Consider the following 24,918-nt stretch of genomic DNA (forward strand, 5'->3'; position numbering starts at 1 on the left):
CTGGATACTACAACACCCACCTGTCCACCACCTCCTGCTGTACCCTAGTTACTACAAATCCCAACAATGATCCCTTTGTTACCTAGTCCTCAAAATTTTCTCTCCATTGATTTGGGTTCTGCCCAGTGAGTAATGTCCACACTCTTGTTTACGGGTGTGGAGGGTACATCTAGTGTTTTTACATGTTTCTAAACATGTTTTGTGATATTTGCACTTTAATATGTTTAGTGTGTCCATGCCCATTCATATGTGAATTGAATAAAGATTGAAAATGTAGGGGATGTGAGTTGTTTTTTGTATGGTGTTTTATTGATTTATTGGTCTAAACAGACTAGTACTTTGTTTATAAGGGAAGCCAACTCTTCTTTTGTTAGTTGATGGCCAGTTTTTCATAGTGGCACACAGATAGGTGGTGAAAATGTTATCCCTTTATCCCACTCCAGATGTGGAAGCTGGTCTTTGCTACAGGGGGATACCAGGTTGCTGCAACAAGAGAGGTCTTGGTAAAGTGGCAGCTGGCCAAGCAGACCAGAAGAGTCTAGTGCAAAACACTAGAGAATACAGGCTGGGGGAGCTGGCTGAGGCTGGGTGAAGTGGCACAGTAGCAGAGTCTTTAGAGATTAGACAAGCTAGTTGTAGCTGAGTTGGAGCTTGGAACAGCAGAGCTGAGTAGCACAGGTGCAGATGGTGTTTATCTCAATAGCAGGCAGAGGTGTAGTCCAGCAGGCCGAAGTCAGTACCAGGAGAGTCAGGTAATTACCAGGGGTCAGATAATATATGGCATCACAAAACAGGCAGAGGTCAGGATACACAGGATACAGCAGAACAGCAGAACCAACAGAACCTTCACATTGAAAACCACTTGTAGCTCAGGCGAGAAGGTGTGGGCGGAGTGCCTTTTAATAGGAGATGGCAGTCAGGGATTGGAGGGGGAATAGATTCAGAGGTGCGTATGAACCCTTAAAGAGACAGGCCTCATGCGGCTCCTGCTAAATGCACCAAACACTGTTGCTGCAGTGCAGAGGGAACAGTCCGGAACCTGCAGCGAGAAGGAGGATCTGTGTGAGCTGTTCGACCAAGATAGGCAGCGGTATGTGGTACACACTGGCGTCGGCTGACCGACAGCATTATAAGTTGCACATGGATAGGTGGGGAAAAACAGTGGAAAAAGGATTGTGTCATTTTTTTAAATTATAAAAAAATTATAAATATTTGGTGAGGGAAAAGTCGGGCAAGGGTGTGGCACAAGAAAGCATACCCCTGACATGTCCTCAATACCAGCCCTGTCGGCACCAGTCATGTCCACTGTACAAGTAGCAGCAGCAATGTGCTCAGGCCTAGTACAAGTAGTAGCAGCCATGTTCCCAGGTCTAGTATTAGTAGTAGCAGAAGTGATATGGTAGTAGTCACAGCATCAGCAAGCCAGAGTTGTCTATCTCTAGTAGATGTGTTTTTTTTTTAGAGGATTTGGACATTTTGGACTGCTTGACTCATTCTCTGTCATCTCAGGAGGAAAAAAACTCTGACACTATTAAGATGAGCCAGATGTCAGTGGGTTTCTATACCTCTACAGTTACTTGGCACAGTGAAAGAAGCATATCTGCCCTTTTCTTTCCATGATATGTGTCTTACCTGCCCATTCTTAGTGGGGCACCACTGTTTCTCCGAGGAGACGGCACCCCAGGTGCTAAGTACAAGAATAGTAAAGAGAAGGAGTTATGTACGGACAGTCAGATTTTGGAATGTGTTGTAGAGGCGGTGGAGGTGAAAACAGTAACCGAGCATAGCTGTGGTCATGGGACAGGTAGTGATAGTGTCAGTCATGGAGGTAGATGTGCTGAGGGGGCAAGGAGCCCATGAGACATCACATCAACCTAAAAGGAGTGGCAGGGATGATTAGGAGAACTATGAGGATGGGCTTTTGGACAGGGAGTGGGAACCGGGTGATGATGAGATGAGGTAGTCAGAGCAGGAGGGTAGTGGTGCCACTGCCAGCGATAAAGAGCAGAGCCTAGGTAGGGCAGAACATTTGCAAAACATTCCAGATGTGGACCTGCTGCTATGGTCAATTCAGGTTCAGATGACAGTGATGCTGCTGTTGCATTTGTAGGCACCAGAAAACTGGCCTTACAGAGAAAAGGCAAGGTTGGCTAATGATGCACCTAGCTCTTTATGGTATTCTGTCATGTGGCAATTCTTCTGTACCTCTCAAGATGAAGAAAACCAGGCACAGTGCCGGTTCTGCAAGCCCGGCCTCATCCACAGGCACTACAGTCTCTGTGTTTTCATCTTCACTGTCCTCTTGTGTTCCACCTCCTCTATCACATCAGTTATTTATAATCATTCCGAGATAGTTTTTTCATGTATATTCTACTTTAACTTAGTGGTAAATTCTCTTCAAAACTTGCATCATTTCTAGGTTAAAAATTCAAAAATGTCATGAAAAATTTTACATTTTTCACTAAACTTTCAAAATCGGAATTTTTCAGGGACAAGTTCAGTTTTGAAGTGGATTTGAGGGGCCTTCATATTAGAAATACCCCATAATTGACCCAATCATAAAAACTGCACCCCTCAAAGTATTCAAAATGACATTCAGAAAGTGTGTTAACCCTTTAGGTGTTTCACAGGAATAGCAGCAAAGTGAAGAAGAAAAAAAAAATTCCCATTTTTCACACTAACATGTTCTTGTAGACCCAGTTTACCCAGGGTTAATAGGAGAAAAAGTCCCCCAAAATGTGTAACCCAATTTCTCTCGAGTTAAGAAATACCTCATATGTGAATGTAAATTGCTCTGTGAGTGCACTAGGGGGCTCAGAAGGGAAGGAGCGACAATGGGATTTTGGAGTGAGAGTTTTTCTGAAATTGTTTTTGGGGGGCATGTCACATTTAGGAAGCCCCTATGATGCCATAACAGCAACAAAAAAAAAAAACACATGGCATACTATTTTGGAAACTACACGCATCAAGGAACGTAACAAGGGGTCCAGTGAGCCTTTACACCCCATAGGTGTTTGATGACTTTTCATTAAAGTCGGATGTGTAAATGCATTTTTTTCACTAAAATGCATTTCCCCCCCCCCAAATTCACCCTTTTTACAAGAGGTAAATGGAGAAAATGCCCCCCAAAATGTGTTACCCCATCTCTTCTGAGTATGGAAATACCTCATGTGTGAACGTCAAGGGCACCGCGGGCGCACTATAATGCTCAGATGAGAAGGAGCCACATTTGGCTTTTTGAAAGCAAATTTTGCTGAAATTGTTTTTGGGGTGCATACCGCATTTAGGAGGCCCCTATGGTGCCAGAACAGCAAAAAAAAAAAAATACTACATGGCACACTATTTAGGAAACCCCACCCCTCAAGGCATTTAAAAAGGGGTACAGTGTGCCTTAACACCCCACAGGTGTTAACCCATTTCTTCTGAGTATAGAAATACCCAATATGTGGCTGTAAAGTGCTCTGCGGGCGAACTACAATGCTCAGAAGAGAAGGAGCGCCAAAAAACTAAAAACAAAAATGTAGCCAGCACCTATACCCAATACACGGGTGTTTTTTTTTTTTGTTTGTTTTGTTTTTGCTGTGCAAATTGAGGGGAGTGGCTCCCTCTGTAGCCGTGCATCCCCTCCCCTATTTCACAGGAGGTGGTTTTGATTGATAGTGGATCCAACATGTCACCCAGTCAGAGGCTATATGCCCAGCAGAGGTGAGTGTTATGAATTTTAGGCTCAGTTTTTGTATTAGGGTCCCATCCTATATGAGGCCACCTCCCCGTGGTGGATGGGGGGGACACGGTTTGATTAAAAAGTGCGCTAAGAGCCTCCATTTTGTTGACGAAGTGTGCTGCTGCTCTTTTCTTTTTTTACACATTTACAAAGCCCCCATGGTGCTAGAACAATGGACACCCCACATGTGACCCTATGTCGGAAACTACACCCCTCGTGGAATTTAATAAGGGTTGGAGTGAGCATTTACACCCCACTGGCTTTTGACAGATCTTTGGAACAGTGGGCTGTGCAAGTGAAAACATTTTCATTTTCATGGACCACTGTTCAAAAAATGTGGGGTGTAAATGCTCACTGTACCCCTTATTACATTCTGTGAGGGGTGTAGTTTCCAAAATGGGGTCACATGTGGGGGGGTCCACTGTTCTGGTACCATGGGGGCTTTGTAAATGCACATGGCCTTCAATTCCAGCCAAATTCTCTCTCCAAAAGCCCAATGGTGCTCCTTCTCTTCTGAGCATTGTAGTGCGTCAGCAGAGCACTTTACGTCCACACATGGGGTATTTATATACTCAGAAGAAATGGTGTTACAAATTTTGTGGGGCATTTTTCATATTACCCCTATCACCAGCACTTTGGTGAAAAAATACAGATTTTTCATTTTCACGTCCAACTTTAATGAAAATTCTTCGATTACCTGTGGGGTGTTAAGGCTCACTTTACCCCTTGTTACGTTCTGTGAGGGGTGTAGTTTCCAAAATGGGGTCACATGTCGGTATTTATTTTTTTGGCGTTTATGTCATAACCGCTGTAATGTAATGTGCAAATCACCTCAAATGTACATGGTGCGTTCTCACTCCTGAGCATTTTACATCCACATATGGGGTATTTCCATACTCAGAAGAATTTGTCTTACAAATTTTGGGGGCCTTTTTTTTCCTTTTACCTCTTGTGAAAATGAAAAGTATGCTGCAACACCAGGATGTTAGTGAAAAAAATTATTATTTTTTTTACAATAACATGCTGGAGTAGACCCCAACTTTACCTTTTCATAAGGGGTAAAAGGAGAAAAAGCCCCCCATAATTTGTTAGGCAATTTCTCCCGAGTTTGAAAATAGCCCATATGTGACCCTAAACTGCTGCCTTGAAATACGACAGGGCTCCGAAGTGAGAGAGCGCCATGCGCATTTGAGGCCTGAATTAGGGATTTGTATAGGGATGGACCCGGAAGCAAGAATTACACTTACACTGCAGTGTTTCCCAAACAGGGTGCCTCCAGCAGTCAATGGCTGTCCAGCCATACTGGGAGTTGTTGTTTTTGCAACAGCTGGAAACACTGCCGTACAAGATGTTTTTCATTTTTATTGTTTTTTTTATAGTTTTTTTTACCCATAATTTTGTGTAGTGTAGTATAGTGTAGTGTTTTTAGGGTACATTCACATGGGAAGGGTTCACAGCAAATTTCCCACTGGGAGTTTGAGCTGCAGTGGAAAATTTGCTGCAACTCAAACTTGCAGCGAGAAGCTCTCTGTAAACCCTATACATTCACATGGGGGGGGGGGGGGGGGCAAACCTTAAGCTGTTGCAAAACTACATGCCCTTTGCTGGGGGTTGTAGTTATGCAACGGCTGGAGGCACACTGGTTTCAAAACACTGAGAGTTTGAGTGTTTTGCAACCAGTGTGCCTTCAGCTGAAACTACAACCCTCAGCATGTACGGTCTATCAGTGCATGCTGGGAGTTGTAGTTTACAACAGCTGGAGGCACACTGGTTGCGAAACACTGTGTTAGGTAACAAATTCTGTGTTTTGTACCCAGTGTGCCTTCAGCTGTTGCAAAACTACAGCTTTCAGCATGCACTGACAGTTGAAGGTCATGCTGGGACTTGTAGTTATGCAACAGGTGTAGCCACACTTTTTCATAGAAAAAATTTGGCTCCAGCTGTTGCATAACTACAATCCCCAGTATGCACAAACTACGAAAGGGCATGCTGGGAGTTTTAGTTGTGCCTTCTGCTGTTGCATAACAACAACTCCCAGCATGCCCTTTTGTGCATGATAGGAGTTGTTGCAACAGCAGGAGGCCAGTCTTACCTCCTGCTTCTGCTCCAGGATCATCCTGCCTGTCACCGCCGCCGCTGACTCCGCTCCTGGGGCCCCGATCCCATCGCCGATGCCGGGGATAGGGGGCCCCCGCTACAGGTACCGACTCCCGACACCCACTCTCGCCCTCCGGAACGGGGCAGAGCGGTTGCCGCTAGGGACACCCCCTCCCTCCTGCTGCTAAAGGGCGATAAGTGATGTCTCGGGCGGCTCCTAATTCCCACGGGGCGTACAGGTGCACCCTTGGTCCTTAAGTACCATGACGTCAGGACGTACCTGTACGTCCTTGGTCCTTAAGGGGTTAATGAAGAATAATAAAAGCTTTAGAGCAAAAGTTTTAGAGCAATATCGATAAGGGGATTTTGTGCCCCGGGCCTTTGGTCCCTGGGTTTTGTGTGAATTATAATTGGGAATCCCTGACTCCTCTTTGGGGAGCCATGTTTTTTTTTTTTCAGGCATGAGTGACACCTCCACAGTTGTGCCAATCCAGTTCAATTCGAACATCTTCTGCCTATCCTCTACCCCATCCATGTCCTCTTCAATGCTTATCTTTCAGTCTTCTACAGTGCAGTAGGGAAGGCATGTGGGAAGGCGTCTGTGCTCTGTCACTGGGTCACAGTTTAGAGAGGAAGCCAGGAAGTTATTCATAGGGGAGAAGCATGGTACAGGGATGGCGGTCATTTTACCTTTATACATAGGTATGTGGTAAACATTAGTGTTGAGCGGCATAGACCATATTCAAATTTGCGATATTTCGCGAATATATGGACGAATATTCGTCATATATTCCCTAAATTTGCATATTCGTAATATTCACGGTTTATTTTCGCGTATATGCGCACATTCGCGTATGCGAAAATTAGCACATGTGAAAATTAACATAAACCAAATTTTGCATAGGCGAAAATTCGCATATGCGAAAATTAACACGCCAGTCTCACACAGTAGTATTAGAGACTTGTTTACACCACACAAGCTGGAAGCAGAGAGACTGTGATGTTTACTGTGAAAAAAAAATGAAAAAAAAAAAAAAAAAGAATATTCGTAATTACGAATATATAGTGCTATATTCGCGAATATTCGCGAATTCGCAAATATGCGATATTCGCGAATAAAATTCGCATTGCGAATATTCGCGAGCAACACTAGTAAACATCTGATTTTATCACGTTTGCCTGTAGGGTAAATCTCTTTAATGTTATCCCGACAGACAACCCCTTTGACTTCTTAACAAGAGATCAAGGACAAAAAGAGATCCCAGCTTGAGGAACACAGCAGAAAGTATCAGCAATATGATGCAATTCTGTGAAATATGAAATGTAATTATTTATTTTTTTCTTAAAAAAGGGACAAAAATGACAAAGATGTTAAAAAGTTCTCTTTTAAAGGGGTACTCCACTGGCCAGCGTTCAGAACATTTAGTTCTTAACGCTGTGCTCGAACTGCGGGGGTCGGCCACACCCCTCGTGATATCACACCCCACCCCCTAAATGCAAGTCTATGGGAGGGGGCGTGGTGGCCACCATTCCCCCTCCCATAGACTTGCATTGAGGGGGTGGAGTGTGACATCAGAAGGGGGCTTAGCCGAACCCTGCACCGCGAGCACAACATTAGGAACTAAATGTTGTGAATGCTGGCCAGTGGAGTACCCCTTTAAGTCTTAATCTATGTCTTTTCTCATAATATTAGCTTTAGAGTTCAAACTTGGTCTGAACAATAAGACAAAACACTTGGGGAAAAACATACAGATCACCAGAGCCCAACTAGATGCCAATATGGCAAAGATCTCCATAGCTACTGTGTACCGGCCCTGGGCACTGAGGGAGGCCGGGATATAAGATATCCAGACACTGAGGAAGGCCAACATGCTGAATGTAATATACTGGGCTTCATTGAAGCTGTTGGGAAGTCTTCGGGCCAGGAATGCCACAATGAAGCTTATGGTGGCCAGAAGGAAGAGATAACTTAACATGGTCCAGAAGGCGATGGAAGAACCCTCATTACATTCAAGGAGAATGACTACAGATTGGGAATGGGTGCTGTACTGGGGGAATGGAGGTGCAGTTATCAACCAAATGATACACAAGACAAATTGTAACAGGAATCCAGCAGAAACGATCATGTAGGACACATGACGTGTTGCCCATTTCTGTAGACTGCTGCCTGGTTTTGTGGCCATAAATGCAAGGACCACCATGATAGTTTTGGCTAAAATACAAGAGATGCACAGCGCAAAGACCATGCCAAAGGTAGCCTGACGGAGCAAGCATTTCTCATACTGCGGGTACCCCATGAAAGCCAAAGAGCAGAGGAAACAGAAGGACAAGGACATCAGAATGAGACAACTCAGGGAGTAGTTGTTGGCTCTAACCATCGGGCTGGATTTATGTTGAACAAAAAGTCTCAAAATGAAATCAGGGACCAGAGAAGATAGCACACTGATAGCAGTCAAGGATGCCCCAAGTGGATCTTCATAAGAGAGGTATTCTAGCTGCTTGGGAAAGCATCCGGATTTTTCAATATTCGGCCACTGGTCCAATGGGCACTTAATACAATCAACAGAATCTGTAAAATAAGCAACATTATCTGTGAGAGCAACTAAAGGGCAAAAAACTATTTGCTGTATATGTTTTGAATTTTGTTTGAATTTGCTCATGTAAAAGGGTACTCCGCCTCTAGACATGTTCTCCCCTATTCATAGGATGGGGATAAGATGTCTGATTGCGGTTTTCTGGCCACTGGGACCCCCGCAATCCCCTACCTGGCACCCCGACGTTCTGAACATTTATTTTTAGAATGGTGGCTGTACAAGGCGTTGGGCACCAGTGGTCACCATACACCCTCAAATGTTGTCTATTGGAGATATATATCGAGGGGGCGTGATGGCTGCGCTCCGTGTATGCGGATTACTGGGGTGCCCTTTGGATATGGGATAAGATGTCTAGGGGCAGAGTACCCCTTTAACAATATTATAGTAATAAAAGATTAGGAAGCACATTTCCAAAGGGATGTCAATGGTTAATGAGGTTAAAGGGTACTCCACTGACCCAGCATTCTGAATGCTGGGTGCGTGCTGCGGGGTCATGTCATCACAGCCACACCCCTTGTTATGCCATGCCCCCTCAATGCAAGTCTATGTGAGGGGGCGTGGCAGCTGCCACGCCCCCTCCCATAGAATTGCATTGAGGAGGTGTGATGTCTTGAGGGACGTGGCCATGACATCACGACCCCCAACAAAATGTTCTGGACACTGGGGCAGTGGAGTACCCCTTTAAGTTTTTTTGTAAGGTACAATGGAAGAACCAATTTACCGGGGTGAATAAGAGTGATTTGCAGTTTAGAAAAGTGAATTTGTAGACATTCTATCACCAATAGTTACCCAAACAAGAGACATACCTGTTTTATTAGTAATCTCTCCATGAGGACAAGGGACACATTCATAGCAGCACACAGGTTCTCCTCTTCTAACAGCCTTCCAAAATCCATATGGACAACTCTGACTACATAATGAAAGAGGGGCCTAGAAAACAGAAATGGAAAGACTCACACCAAATTGTTGGTTTACCGAAATTCAGCAAATAGTTTGACTCGCACCAAACTAGTTCAGTTTGCACCAATAGTTCTTAAACTTAAAGGGGTACTCTGGTGGACAACAATTTTTTTTTATTAACTGGTGCCAGAAAGTTAAATAGAGTTGTAGATTACTTCTATTAAAAATCTTAATCCTTCCAGTACTTATCAGCTGCTGTACGCTCCAGAGGAAGTTGAGTTGTTCTTTTCTGTCTGACCACAGTGCTCTCTGCTGCCACCTCTGTCCATGTCAGGAACTGTCCAGAGCAGGATAGGTTTGCTATGGGGATTTGCTCCTACTCTGGACAGTTCCTGACACAGACAGAGAGTACTGTGGTCAGACAGAAAAGAACTACACAACTTCCTCTGGAGCATACAGCAGCTAAGTACTGGAATGATTAAGATTTTTATATAGAAGTAATTTACAAATCTTAAGTAAGTGGAGAAATGATAAAGGGAGGCACATAACAAAACCAAGTGTAGTAATCTAGGGGTGGAAGTCCATATGTGAACAAACAAGACTAAAGTCCACGTATCAGAGGTAATGAACAATGCAATCCATCCAATATAATTAAACTGTAGTCCAGTAGTGGTGCCAGGATCAAAGAAATAGAAAAGCAAATATACGATAATCAAGAAAATGGATCCAGCAACTCACCGCCGAAATGACCGAACAGATGGAGGCACAACGAGGAAGCAGGTGGACAGGTGGATGTTACGGGAGGCTCAAAGGAGACTAACCGGTTTGTTTCGTACAGGTGTACTTCATCCGGCCTCATGAAGGACGGATGAAGTACACCTGTACGAAACAAACTGCTTAGTTGCCTCTGACCCTCCCGTAACATCCCCCTGTCCACCTGCTTCCTCGTTGTGCCTCCATCTGTTCGGTCATCTCGGCGGTGAGTTGCTGGATCCATTTTCTTGTTTATCATATAATTTACAAATCTGTTTAACTTTCTGTAGCCAGTTAATATGAAAAAAATAGTTTTCAACCAGAATCCCCTTTAAGGTATACCAGTGTCTAAGAGCCCTTAACGCCCTGTATAACTCTAGGATAGAATTTTTTTTTTTCTTTTTTTGGCGGCAGATGTGTTTATACGCACAAAGAAGTATTGGAAGAAGTAGACACTTTCACACTTAACGTGCGATAGAACAGATTATGCTGACAGAACAGATGTAGAATGCTCTGCAAGCCTACGGGAGGACAGCTATCATGCCCCCTCCCGTGGGCTTGCATTGAGGGGCGGAGCGTGACGTCACACACCGCCGGCCTTGTGGTTGTCCGTAATCAGACGTGGAGCGAACACGCTCCGGGGACTGATTACAAATGGGGTGCCGCATGCAAGATCCCGGGGGTCCCCTGTGGCGGGACTCCTGCGATCAGGCATCTTATCCCCTATCCTTTGGAGAAGATGTCTAAGCACTGGAGAACCCCCTTTAAAGGGTTGTTTTCACCTTTGAAAAAACATGGCTCCTGCTCCCTGCAAGTTATTCTGTTTATGTATTCTGTTACGTAATGCCTTTTGCAAAACTCCCACTAAGGTCAAAGGGATTTATGAAAATTGCGCAACTTTCCAGCATTGGCTGCTTTCAGCTTCCCAACCACATCTGATGACTGTATGCCACTTTTATTTAATTTTCGCAAATTAACATGACATGTATGTAAATTTTGTAGCCTTAGAGAAAACCAGAAAGCCGTCAATCTCAGCATAGGTGTGAATCCCAGCATTAGGGCCCACAACTACAGGACATTTATGGACAGATGAAAATACCCTTTTAACTACAGTTATTGCGTGGTCCTACTCCCATCTATGTTGTTCACTGCTCCCTGTCCTTCACAGAGATCTTCATCTAAAACCGTCTGTCTCTAAAATGGCTGCTGAAGCTATGTGCATAGGCTTTTATAGTGGCCATAACATCACCACTATCCTGCCTCCTGATTGGCTTGACTATGAGCTCATGTGATCCTTCTGTCTTATCTTTTCAGAAACGTGGCTGACACTATTTAAGCAGGTTTGGCCAAAACAAAGCACCAAAAGTATGAGTTCGAGACAAACCAAACTTTTAGCAAATTTAGACTAAAGCCAGGTATAGTTATCTTACCTGATTATCCTCAGTTGCCCACATCAACAAGCTTGTGTTTATAGTAAAGAATTGACCGGTGGATGCAGCAATGTCAAAACTTCCAACCTTGACCTGTTGTATGGCTCCTTCCGGGCTTAGCTGCCAGTTTACAATGTCATAGACTGCTGGAGGGTCTCCATTCTCATTAAATGAAAGTTCCTGCCCACCACTTAGTTTCAACCGCACTTTCTTCATATAATAGAGAAGCTTTGAGGATAAAATGATGAATAGACTTAAAAGAGCCCCAAGAAAACGTTTGTCTAAATATGCACCTATTGTGACTATATAATCACTAGCTAAGCAGATAAGTTACCCAGTTTTCCTACCTAAACCTTGTGGGAGAGGAAGAGTAATAAGGACACTGGCATCCTTATATCCCAACCTCAAATCCCGTCCTTATATCCTGTCCTGATATCCCATCTTCATATCCCGCCCTCATGTCCCATCCTTATTTCCATTCACATGTCCCGACCTCATGTCATGACCTTATATCCCATCCTTATGTCCTCACCTCATATCCATACCTTATATACTGTCCTCATTGTCACGATTCGGCTTACGGGTTGTGGATCCGCTGTGTCAGCGAGGGATTGGCGTGGACCGTGCTAGTGGACCGGTTCTAAGAGGCTACTGGTTTTCACCAGAGCCCGCCGCAAAGCGGGATGGTCTTGCTGCGGCAGTAGCAACCAGGTCGTATCCACTAGCAACGGCTCAACCTCGCTGACTGCTGAGAAGGCGTGGGACAGAAGGACTAGGCAGAGGCAAGGTCAGACGTAGCAGAAGGTCGGGGGCAGGCGGCAAGGTTCGTAGTCAGGATGGATAGCAGAAGTTCAGGTACACAGGCTTTGGACACACTAAACGCTTTCACTGGCACAAGGCAACAAGATCCAGCAAGGGAGTGCAAGGGAGGAGATCAGATATAGCCAGGGAACAGGTGGAAGCCAATAAGCTAATTGGGCCAGGCACCAATCATTGGTGCACTGGCCCTTTAAGTCTCAGAGAGCTGGCGCGCGCGCGCCCTAGAGAGCGGAGCCGCGCGCGCCAGCACAAGACAGCAGGGGACCGGGACAGGTAAGTGACCTGGGATGCGATTCGCGAGCGGGCGCGTCCCGCTGTGCGAATCGCATCCCCGACGGCCATGACAGTGCAGCGCTCCCGGTCAGCGGGACTGACCGGGGCACTGCAGGGAGAAAGACGCCGTGAGCGCTCCGGGGAGGAGCGGGGACCCGGAGCGCTAGGCGTAACAGTACCCCCCCCCTTAGGTCTCCCCTTTTTTTTGTCCGGTAACTGCCTCCCCTGGGATGAGGACACCGGGAAAGAATGGAGGGTTTCCTCAACGGCAGGCAGTACAGCAGGGGTTGGAATGGGGAGGGAGGGCAGAGGGTGAAGCTTGGCACGGGGCAGGGTGACACAAGGACGGGAGCCATGAGGAGGCACAGAGGCTTGTCTGACGGGACTGGGAGGGGGGAGAGGCACTTCCTATGGCAGGCAGAGTCCCAGTTCTTGATCTCCCCGGTGGTCCAATCAAGGGTGGGGGAATGAAGCCGGAGCCATGGCAGACCGAGGAGGACCTCAGAGGTACAGTTGGGTAGGACGAAGAGCTCAATCACTTCGCGATGGGGTCCGATACACATCAGGAGGGGTTCTGTGCGGTAACGCACAGTGCAATCCAGTCTGGCTCCATTGACCGCGGAAATGTAGAGCGGCTTGACGAGACGGGTCACCGGGATGCGGAATTTATTCACAAAAGACTCCAAAATAAAATTCCCGGAGGCACCAGAGTCCAAGCAGGCCAGGGCTGAGAGGGAGGAGTTGGCTGAAGGAGAAATCCGCACGGGCACCGTGAGACGTGGAGAAGCAGACTTAGAACCAAGAGACGCCACACCCACGTGAGCTGGGTGCGTGCGTGCGTTTCCCAGACGTGGAGGACGGATAGGGCAATCCACCAAGAAGTGCTCGGTACTGGCACAGTACAGACAGAGATTTTCTTCCCTACGGCGATTCCTCTCTTCCTGGGTCAGGCGAGACCGATCCACTTGCATGGCCTCCTCGGCGGGAGGCCCAGGCGTAGACTGCAAAGGATGCTGTGGGAGAGGTGCCCAGAGATCTAAGTCTTTTTCCAGGCGGAGCTCTTGGTGTCGCTCAGAAAAACGCATGTCAATGCGGGTAGCCAAATGGATGAGTTCTTGGAGGTTGGCAGGAATCTCTCGTGCGGCCAGCACATCCTTGATGCGACTGGATAGGCCTTTTTTAAAGGTCGCGCAGAGAGCCTCGTTATTCCATGATAACTCGGAAGCAAGAGTACGAAATTGGATGGCGTACTCGCCCACTGAAGAATTACCCTGGACCAGGTTCAACAGGGCAGTCTCGGCAGAAGAAGCTCGGGCTGGCTCCTCGAAGACACTCCGGACTTCAGCGAAGAAGGCCTGGACTGTGGCTGTGGCAGGATCATTGCGGTCCCAGAGCGGTGTGGCCCAAGACAAGGCCTTTCCTGAAAGAAGGCTTACTACGAACGCCACCTTAGACCGTTCTGTAGGAAACAAGTCCGACAACATCTCCATATGCAGGGAACACTGAGACAAAAATCCACGGCAGAGTTTAGAGTCCCCATCAAATTTGTCCGGCAGGGACAAGCGGAGGCTAGGAGCGGCCACTCGCTGCGGAGGAGGTGCAGGAGCTGGCGGGGGAGATGGTTGCTGCTGTAGCAGAGGCAGAAGTTGCTGTAACGTGGCGGTCAACTGCGACAGCTGCTGTCCTTGTTGGGCAATTTGCTGCGATTGCTGAGCGACCACCGTGGTAAGGTCAGCGAGACTTGGCAGCAGCACCTCAGCAGGATCCATGGCCGGATCTACTGTCACGATTCGGCTTACGGGTTGTGGATCCGCTGTGTCAGCGAGGGATTGGCGTGGACCGTGCTAGTGGACCGGTTCTAAGAGGCTACTGGTTTTCACCAGAGCCCGCCGCAAAGCGGGATGGTCTTGCTGCGGCAGTAGCAACCAGGTTGTATCCACTAGCAACGGCTCATTCTCGCTGACTGCTGAGAAGGCGTGAGACAGAAGGACTAGGCAGAGGCAAGGTCAGACGTAGCAGAAGGTCGGGGGCAGGCGGCAAGGTTCGTAGTCAGGATGGATAGCAGAAGTTCAGGTACACAGGCTTTGGACACACTAAACGCTTTCACTGGCACAAGGCAACAAGATCCGGCAAGGGAGTGCAAGGGAGGAGATCAGATATAGCCAGGGAACAGGTGGAAGCCAATAAGCTAATTGGGCCAGGCACCAATCATTGGTGCACTGGCCCTTTAAGTCTCAGAGAGCTGGCGCGCGCGCGCCCTAGAGAGCGGAGCCGCGCGCGCCAGCACAAGACAGCAGGGGACCGGGACAGGTAAGTGACCTGGGATGCGATTCGCGAGCGGGCGCGTCCCGCTGTGCGAATCGCATCCCCGACGGCCATGACAGTGCAGCGCTCCCGGTCAGCGGGACTGACCGGGGCGCTGCAGGGAGAAAGACGCCGTGAGCGCTCCGGGGAGGAGCGGGGACCCGGAGCGCTAGGCGTAACACTCATATCCTGACTTCATATTCCCACCTCCTATTCCATCCTCCACACCAATCATTATCTGCACCTGCCTGCCAGTCGGCAAGATGTTTTAATGTTGTGGGCAATCTAGACTTGCATGGGACTTCAGACAAAAACTTGTACCCTCGCAGGTGGGGGTGGGATAGGGTTGATTTAAAAAGTACCTGTCACCAAATAAACTTTTCTAAACTACCTCAGGCTATGTTCCCTAACTACTCCTAACACCCCTCCCACCCTTAAAAAAATTCAGAGCTTTAAAAAGCTGTGTATCATACCATTCTTCTTGCTCACATAGTGAAATCTCCCAGCAGGAGAAAGTGGGCGCTTCCCAGCAGGCATGATATTACTGAAGCCTGCTGGGGGACCACTTCCACCCTCACATCGTTGCAGTGCTGTGATGAATAGAAGACCTCAGGCTCTGTGCAGCTTTCATTGAGGCTCCATGCAGCTTTCAGTGAGGGTCTGTGCAGCTGTCAATCAAGCTCAGTGCAGAGAAACACTTCCGGAGTTTGGTCTCCTGCCAGGCTGGGAGACCGAACTCACTGTATAATTGTGGCAAGTAACAGAACATTTTTTCTATTACATTTTAAACATATTTATGTTGATAATTTTAAAAGCAAGTGGATAGGAACACTATATTAATTTAATATAGTTTCACAAGGAACACTATATTAAAAGTTTCTAATAGTTTTTGGAAATGCAGAGGAAGCAGTCATGCCCAGACCTTCCCAATAGGCTAGCTTGCCACATAAAGAAACACCAGTATTATAAATGACACATGGCAGATGGACGCCCTGTTTACAGATTTTGCATTAGGGCCCAAAAGCTTAGTGTCATACCTCTCATAAGAAATAGAAGGTGTAATGATGCTGGGAGATATGTAGAGTATGATATTTACCTGCCAAGGATTGAGCCGATAAATGTCTGCACACTTGTATTGTGACAATGAACCTTGGGTCATTCTACAATTATTCAGATCTTCCAAGGCTTTGGTCACAACATGAACTGCCGTGTACACATTGTATGTTGTCCTTAAGTTGGAGACATCAGTGAAGCTATTCTTGATGTTTTTCAGGTTCTCTTGGCCTGTACATTCATTGAAAATGGTGCCTGAGACTTTTGTTGAGTTCCCTTCCATGAGGAACTTGCAATTAAATGTCTGTTCCCAAAATATCTTTATCCAATACTGTTCCAAGGATGAGTTTGGTTGAACTGTATTTAGGAACCTGCTAAGTCCTGGAATATTTCCACTGTAGAAAGCTAGACCAATGGTTCCAGTGAGAAGCCTGGAAAATCGTCCGATGGAGCGGAGACTGGAGGTAGACCAAGCTTCGCTTGCTACAAAGATTTTGTTTGTGATGTTATGTCTCAGAATTTCTTGTAGAATTGGAACAAGGTCAACATCTGTGGAGAAGACAATGATGACGCTGACAGTAGACTCCCGTATCACCTTCACGATGTGGGGAGCGTTGCGATCTGGCCTATTCATCAAAATGTTCTCGGTAAAGGCCACGCAGGCTCCCCCTTTTATTATCTCCTGTCTGACCATCTGAATCCCTTGTTGACCATAATCATTATTTATAGCCAGCAACCCGACCCAGCTCCAACCAAAATGCAAGATCAGTTTGGCCAGTCCCAGAGACTGGAAGGCGTCGCTTGGAACAGTCCTGAAGAAAGAAGGAAACTTTTTGCGGTCACTTAGTAGATGACTTGTCGAGTAATGACTGATCTGTAAAAAAAAAAAATAGACAAAGCTATGTACTGCAAGATATACTGTATTACGATCCTATTCCACTCTTAATAATGTTTAGTACTACAGGTAAAACAATAACATCTCCCCAAAGTTCAAAAAGCCCATATGGCACCATTTCTGAGATGACCTTCTGTCCTCTATTACAGTGGTCCCCAACCCAGTCCTCAAGGCCCGCCAACATTTCAGTTTTTTATTTTATTTACTCAATTGGAATAGGGTGGGTATGAGGACTAGGTTGGGGACCTCTTCTCTAGACTTCTTGGTAGGCATCATAGGAAATAATGTAGTATTTCCTAGCAAACTAAGTATTTTTTATATTTCCTACTGGATCATCGTTTGTTGAAACCATCGTATGTTTAGGGATCCGTGCAATGTACAGTATAGGACAGTGGTCTACAACCTGCGGACCTCTAGATATTGCAAAACTACAACACCCAGCGTACCCGGACAGCCAACGGCTGTCCGGGCGTGCTGGGAGTTGTAGTTTTGCAACATCTGGAGGTCCGCAGGTTGTAGACCACTGGTATTGGAGGTTATACTCACGTGTCTCCGCCGCTCTGGACCACCACCGCTTGTCACCGCTGCCCTGAATGTTGCCCTCCATCGCTGTCTCCGCATCCCCGGGGTGTCCCCGACGCTCCGGCAAGGCCTCTGCTTCCCCGCATCCTCGCTCTCCGTCGCCGCCATCACGTCGCTACGCACGCCGCTCCTATTGGATGATGGGACGGCATGCACAGCGACGTGATGACAACGATGGAGAGCGCCAACTATGCAGGGGATCCCGAAGAGGACGCGCCGGAGCCCCGTGGACAGGTAAGTGATCATCAGCGGACCACACGGGGCACCGTAAACAGCTATCCGGTGGCAGCTGAAGCAGTCTGCGCTGCCGGATAGCCGTTTATGCGATGGCCCCGACATACAAAAGCATTGTATGTTGATGCTGCCTTCAACATGCGATGGCCTCTGAGAATATGTTGAAATGATCATATGTCGGGGCCATCGTAGGTCGGGGGGGGGGGGGGGGGGTCACAGTACTTATAAGAATAAAACTACTAGAATGGCTCCCCAGACTTAAAGGGGTACTCCGGTGGAAAACTTTTTTTTAATCAACTGGTGCCAGAAAGTTAAACAGATTTGTAAATTATTTCTATAAAAAAATCTTAGTCCTTCCAGTACTTTTTTGGGGCTGTATACTACAGAAAAAAAATGATTTTCTTTTTGGATTTCTCTTCTGTCACGACCACAGTGCTCTCTGCTGACGCCTCTATCCATTTTAGGAACTGTCCAGAGCAGCCTATGTTTGCTATGGGGATTTTCTCCTGATCTGGACAGTTCTAAAATGGACAGCAGAGGTCAGCAGAGAGCACTGCGGTCGTGACAGAAGAGAAACCCCCCAAAAAAGCATTTCCTCTGTAGTATACAGCTGCTAATAAGTACTGGAAGGATACATATTTTTTTTAATAGAAGTAATAAAAAAATCTGTTTAACTTTCTGGCACCAGTTGATTTAAAAAAAAAAATATTCCACTGGAGTACCCCTTTAAAGGGGTTCTCCCTTGTTTATACTGTTTTTTGTTATTATGTTTGTGTGTTATGTGTGTATAAGTATGTGTTTTTTTATGTGTGTTGTGATTATGTATATATGTATTTTCTTACCTTTTGTGAAGATCTGGAAGCTGGCCCCTTTTTCTTCCAGTGGCATGCAGTGCACCTCGGCCTCCGCCATGTTGTGTTCGGTAAGTGTGATGTCGGGGGGTGTGTTCTTGCTTCTGTTCTACCTATCTTCTGACGTCCGAGGCGAATCTCTTCTTCCTGTTTCTTCCGTGGCTCAGCGATGAATCTGCGACCTCTTCCGGCGCATGCGCAGGTAGTTTTTTTTTTTTTTTTACCAATAAAGTTTTTTTGTCTAATTGACAAACTGTCTGCGCATGCGCAAGTACGCAAGTGCTACGCTAAAAGCGTAGCGTATGTTAGGTCTACACTAATAGCGTAGCATCGCGCAAGCGCAGACAGTTTGTCAATTAGACAATAAGGTTTTTTTTGTCTAATTGACAAACTGTCTGCTATTAGCGTAGACCTAACGTACGCTACGCTGTTAGCGTACAACTTGCGTACTCGCTCATGCGCAGACAGTTTGTCAATTAGACAAAATAAACTTTATGGGTAAAAATAACAAACTACCTGCGCATGCGCCGGAAGAGGTAGCAGGTTCGTCGCTGAGCCACGGAAGAAACAGAAAGAAAAGATTTGCCTCGGACGTCAGAAGATAGGAAGGACAGAAGCAAGAACACACCCCCCGACATCCCACTTTCCGAACACAACATGGCGGAGGACGAGGTGCACTGCAAGCCACTGGAAAAAAAAGGGGCCAGCTTCCGGATCTTCACAAAAGGTAAGAAAATACATATATACATAATCACAACACACATAAAAAAACACATACTTATACACACATAACACACAAACATAATAACAAAAAAAAAACAGTATTAACAAGGGAGAACCCTTTTAAATAAAATATGATATCTAAAAGAAGAAGAGTGAAAAAATGAAGGCGTTACCTGAGGATACCTGTAGAGCCCCAGAATATGTGCCAGGAGAATTGAGTGAGTGGAGACTGCCGGTCCAATAACTGCAGAGAGGGGGACTTCTGGAGTACACCGGTAATTGGGAATGGCTGAGTTTGTTCCCGTTAATATTTGTAATGAGCTTCCTAAGTCCAGATGGAGATCATCACATGAATCGTAAGCTTGGAAGCCCAGTGTGACATTGGGCAGAATATTGAGGTCTTTGTTTATTTCCTCTATGGCAAATATCATTGCTTGGAGCTGTTGATAGCTCTCGAAGTGGAACCTAAAATAAATATATTAATACAATAAAGCATTGAAATTCACAGTTCAGCAAAGTCTATGTGATTTGATGCATTAATGTTAACACTAAAACATTTTTTATAAAATTTTATAATATCAGTATATTAGAATTTTACATACATCACCCCATTTTTTAAATAGTGAAAAAAAATATATATACTTATTTTTTTGTGCTGAAAAATGTAGAGGCCCAGTACATTTTACCCTTTGGGGGACAGTTACTGTTACAGTGTCTCTGTCGTTTAGAGAGAAAAAACTTTTGACACGTCACAGTGAAATGTCAAACAAATGGGATCTAGATTGTGAACCCCCATGAACACTGGAGAACAAGTCTGGAGAAGGACTCAGCTAAGCACTTCTCTGCCTGTATCTCTATTTTCTGAACGAGATGAATTCTATAGAAAGTCTATGAACCTTCTTCTTACAGCAAGGAGATGGAGAGAGAAGCTCTTAGCTGAGTGCTTCTCCCTGATCATTCTAGAGATCAGTGGGGTCTCATCGCCCAGACTCCAACAGATCAAACTTTGGACATTTCTTTATTACAGTGGCATTTTGTCAAAATTGTATATGACCATGGTACCTATTTGCATGCACTGACACTACAATGAATAAAGAATTAATACATTCTTGTTTTCTGGTAAAATCACAAAAATGTCAGCCCCTTGGATCATACGTCAGGGTAAGGTCATAAGAATATCTACATGCAAAGCTTAGTTAACCTTGCTGATGAGGTTTAAATGCATGATCCAGGGCCACCATCATGCACTTCAGGTGGTAGTATTGTTGTAATGTGTATAATAAGCTACTACATGATGTATAGATGATGTAGGGTGGAACTTGTAGCTTTTACAACTGGTGGCCCTGGAACGATACCCATTGATTTGGAACAGTACACAAACTTCCAGCACCCCAACCCTCCATAATCTTACTTTACCATCCAAATTTTACTATATTACTAATCTAGTTATATAATTGTAAATGATAGTTTACCAACTACAGTAGAATCTCCCAATAGTGGACACTCACGGGGAATAAAAAAGTGTCCGCTAATGAGAGATGTCCCCTATTGGGAAAAAGGCTTAAAAACCTTTCTAAATGTCTGAATACTGTCCTGTACTCACTCCAGAGTGTAATTACCCATAAAACATGATAAAAAGCCATATTACAGTATAATCTCCCAGTGACATTTAATCTCCTTTATCCCCACTTTATACCCTGTGCCACCTTATGCCTTGTGTCAAATTACCCCCCCTTACCCCCCGGTGCCAAATCATTTCCCCTTGATCCCCCCTGTGCCATTTCATTCCCCCTTTATTACCCTCTGTTTAAATTTATCACCCCCCTCTTTATGAAGTTGCAAAGGGGGATAACAGGGGAATGAAATAGCACAGGGGGGGGGGGGATCAAGAGCAAATGATGTGGCACAGGGGGTTAAAAGGGGGGTGATTTGACACAGAGGGGAATAAAGTGGCACGGGGGATCAGGGAAGGAGAGCGGTGTATGATGTGGCTGGCGGACGTACAGAAGCATGAGGCCACTGAGGTCTTCTGGGGCTGCTGCAGGGGGCTACAATGGAGGCCTGGACCCCCTGGAACCCTAACTGGGGTGTTGGCTGTACACCCTGAAGGCAACCCTGTGTACAAGGTAGGGCCGGCCTTGTTTTGCTGTATTGGGAGTGTTTTGTCCCCTAATATTCCCTATTGGGAGTGTTTTGTCCTCTATTGGGAGTGTTTTGTGCTCTATTGGGAGTGTTTTGGCCCCTATTGAGAGAATTTTTTCTCCTATTGTCCCCTATTAGGTGTGTCCGCATCCACTATTGGGAATGTCCCCTATTCGGAGGGTCCAAATACATTAAGTCTTCTGGGAATCTGCTGGGGAATTACAAACTGTCCACTATTGGGAGGTGTCCACTAAGGGCGATTTCACTGTATAACTTTTTTAAATTCTTTCCAGTCTGACCACAGTGCTCTCTGCTGACACCTCTGTCCATATCGGAAACTGTTCAGAGCAGGAGCAAATTCCCATAGCAAACCTATCCACAGAGGTGTCACAGAGAGCACTGTGGTCAGATGGAAAGGGAATTCAAAAAGAAAAGAACTTCCTGTGGAGCATACAGCAGCTGATAAGTACTGGAAGCGTTAAGATTTATAAATAGAAGTAATTTACAAATCTGTTTAGCTTTCTGGCACCAGTTGATTTAAAAAAAAATGTTTTTCATCAGAGTACCTCTTTAACATTTTCTTCAATTTCCCAGAAAAAAAGTAAATTTTGCATATTAAAGCAACACAATTTAACAAAACTGGTAAATCCATGAAATCATTCATAAAGTCCCAAAAGTTACATGTGCACATAGTTCTTACTTACATTGAGCAGGTAGTCCTGGGAGGTCTCTCCGTGAAGGACATTGGGCGATAGTTTGTGGCAAGATGAAGGGGAAGCACCACTCCTAACATGATATCTCCTGGCTGAGTGACCCCTTGAAGCTCCGAGAAGCCCAGTCTGCATTTCTGCCCATTGCAGTAGAGAATTAGAATAAGATAGGACATGGTCATGTGACATACTGCTTTGCAGACCCTGACCACCATTTTCTCATTAGTCCATTTACTGCATCTCTAGGTGACATAAGAAAGGGATAAGTGACAAATGGGTCCTAAAAATAGTTTCCACCTAACTGAATGGCCTTCTGCCCTTTTAGATATGTACACTTCTAGCTTTTTGGACTACTAATGTCATAGATCAAGAAGTAAAATGTTTCAGCAATAATAGAAAAAGACACAGAGGGCACTGTCAAAGCTAGTCCCAATAGCATACGTGGTCCGGAGCAACCGGAGCGTTGACAAGGACAACAACCGGATACTACTATGGAATCACTTCTGAACGGGGTGCAACGCTTATGATAAATAGACACTAGCGCAATAGATCCAATGAACAGATAAAAGCTTTTGCACTCACCGTTCCTGTAGTGTAGATTTATACGGACATACCGTTCCAGCAGGGAGACTCCATTGATGACGGGTGCTCAGAGGCAAACAGCCGTTTTCGCACAATAGGTGTGTGCTTCTTCCGGCCGGCATCAATGGAGTCTCCCTGCTGGAACGGTATGTCAGTATAAATTTACACTACAGGAACGGTGAGTGCAAAAGCTTTTATCTGTTCATTGGATCTATCAAGAAGTAAAATGTAATTCTGGTCTATATAACAATTTATTATAATTTTTTTATGTCTTCTGACCTGTACTAGAAACACTTCAGAAGAACATCACCAGGTAACCCTTGAGTTGAGGCCTCCTCAGATTCATATATTTAGTGGCAGGTTTCCATAGATTTGACCCAACACTAGTATAAGAATTCTGGAAGTTTCCAAAAAGTTGTTGATGACGTCATGGCAGGACATACCCCAGCAACAAGGCCCCTTCATCCTATCTTCTATCATGTTCTCCTAAAGTCAACTTTATATATATATATATATATATATATATATATATATATATATATATATATATATGTCTGCTTATTTATTTGTTTTTCAAAAAGAAAATAACATTCACATTTTAACATAAATGTGGAATAAAAAAAGAATAAGAGAAAAACAAAAATATAGAAGGAAAACAAAAGCAAAACACTAATCCCAATAGGTGTCTATAACTTATATGGAGAAAAACATTACAAGAAGGAAAGCAGAATTATAAGTCAAGTATCTGTAACTAGTCCAAATAAAGTCAGGACAGATTGAGTAGTAGCATGAGGAACTAGAATGTAGGAAAGCCCTGTTATAATATTAAAGGGGTACTCTACTGGAAAACATTATCTTTTAATTCAAATGGCTCCAGAAAGTTAAAGGGGTATTCCAGGAAAAAACTTTTTTTTATACATATATATCAACTGGCCCCAGAAAGTTAAACAGATTTGTAAATGACTTCTATTAAAAAATCTTAATCTTTTCAATAATTATCAGCTGCTGAAGTTGAGTTGTTGTTTCTGTCTGGCAACAGTGCTCTCTGCTGACATCTCTGCTTGTCTCGGGAACTGCACAGAGTAGAAGAGGTTTGCTATGGGGATTTGCTTCTAAACTGGGCGGTTCCCGAGACACGTGTCATCAGAGAGCACTTAGACAGAAAAGAACAACTAATTTTCAGCAGCTCATAAGTACTGAAAGGATTAAGATTTTGTAATAGAAGTAATTTACAAATCTGTTTAACTTTCTAGAGCCAGCTGATATATAAATAAAAGTTTTTTTCCTGCATAACCCCTTTAAACAGATTTGTAAATTACTTCTATAAAAAAATCTTAATCCTTTCAGTACTTATCAGCTGCTATATACTCCACAGGAAGTTGTATAGTTATTTTTTAGTCTGACCATAGTGCTCTCTGCTGACACATGCTGGTACTGCGGTCAGACATGAAATTCAAAAAGTAAAGAACTTCCTCTGTAGTATACATAAGCTGATAAGTACTGGAATGATTAAAGTTTTTAAATTGAAGTAATTAACAAATCTGTTTAACTTTCTGGCACCACTTGATAAAAAAAAATAAAATAAAAAAATAAAAGGTTTTCCAGCGGAGTACCCCTTTAAAGTATTCTATTTCATAATAGGAGAACATAGGTCTGGGCGTGTCCTATGATATGGGTTTAAATTGTCCATAGGAGGTAAAGAAAATGGAATCCCCAAGGTCAGACCAGCTGCCTTGATGGTTTCAAGAGCAAGTGGGGATAGGAAAAGAGGATTAAAGCAATAAATAGAATAAGAAGTGAAAAGTCCTCATTTTCATCAATATGACTATAACAACATACCGTAATACAGATGTGTCCGGCCTTACCTTCCCTCTTTGCTTGACAAATCCCAAGATTTGTGTCATGAGAAACCACTTTTGATTAATAAAAAATAGTATTTCACATCCAGTCTCGATAATCTGTAGATGGCACATGCGTCTACGTGTGGTCAGCCATTGGCCGGGCTGTCAGTTGGAGCCTGTTGTGGGTTTGCTGGCATGTCCAAAACAAATATTGACTTTATGTATCATGAGAAAATGGGAGTTCATAACAAAAAAGGGAAAGGTAAGAGTCAACACACCAGTACCATCAGACTAGACAAGTACTATGGATCACATCTGAGGTTTTTTGGTCTTCAGATAGTCTGGTAGGATGGCACTAAGGCACGTGGACGACTTTTTGATACATTTTCAGAAAAGAAATGCTTTATATTG

The 24,918-nt window shown here is 44.8% G+C and overlaps 1 protein-coding gene across 1 annotated transcript; it reads right to left on the reverse strand.

Moving 5' to 3' along the window:
- Window positions 1-7,485: 7,485 nt before the first annotated feature.
- LOC130367298 (extracellular calcium-sensing receptor-like) lies at window positions 7,486-24,639 on the reverse strand. Its single transcript, XM_056569705.1, has 7 exons — window positions 24,532-24,639; window positions 22,079-22,326; window positions 19,406-19,697; window positions 15,991-16,821; window positions 11,499-11,726; window positions 9,222-9,345; window positions 7,486-8,390 (listed from the first exon to the last, which is right to left on the reverse strand). Exons 1-7 carry the CDS (start codon window positions 24,637-24,639, stop codon window positions 7,486-7,488), a joined length of 2,736 nt encoding a protein of 911 aa, XP_056425680.1.
- Window positions 24,640-24,918: the final 279 nt, after the last annotated feature.

Source organism: Hyla sarda, chromosome 4 (assembly GCF_029499605.1).
Source record: "Hyla sarda isolate aHylSar1 chromosome 4, aHylSar1.hap1, whole genome shotgun sequence".
Lineage (NCBI taxonomy): Eukaryota > Metazoa > Chordata > Amphibia > Anura > Hylidae > Hyla > Hyla sarda.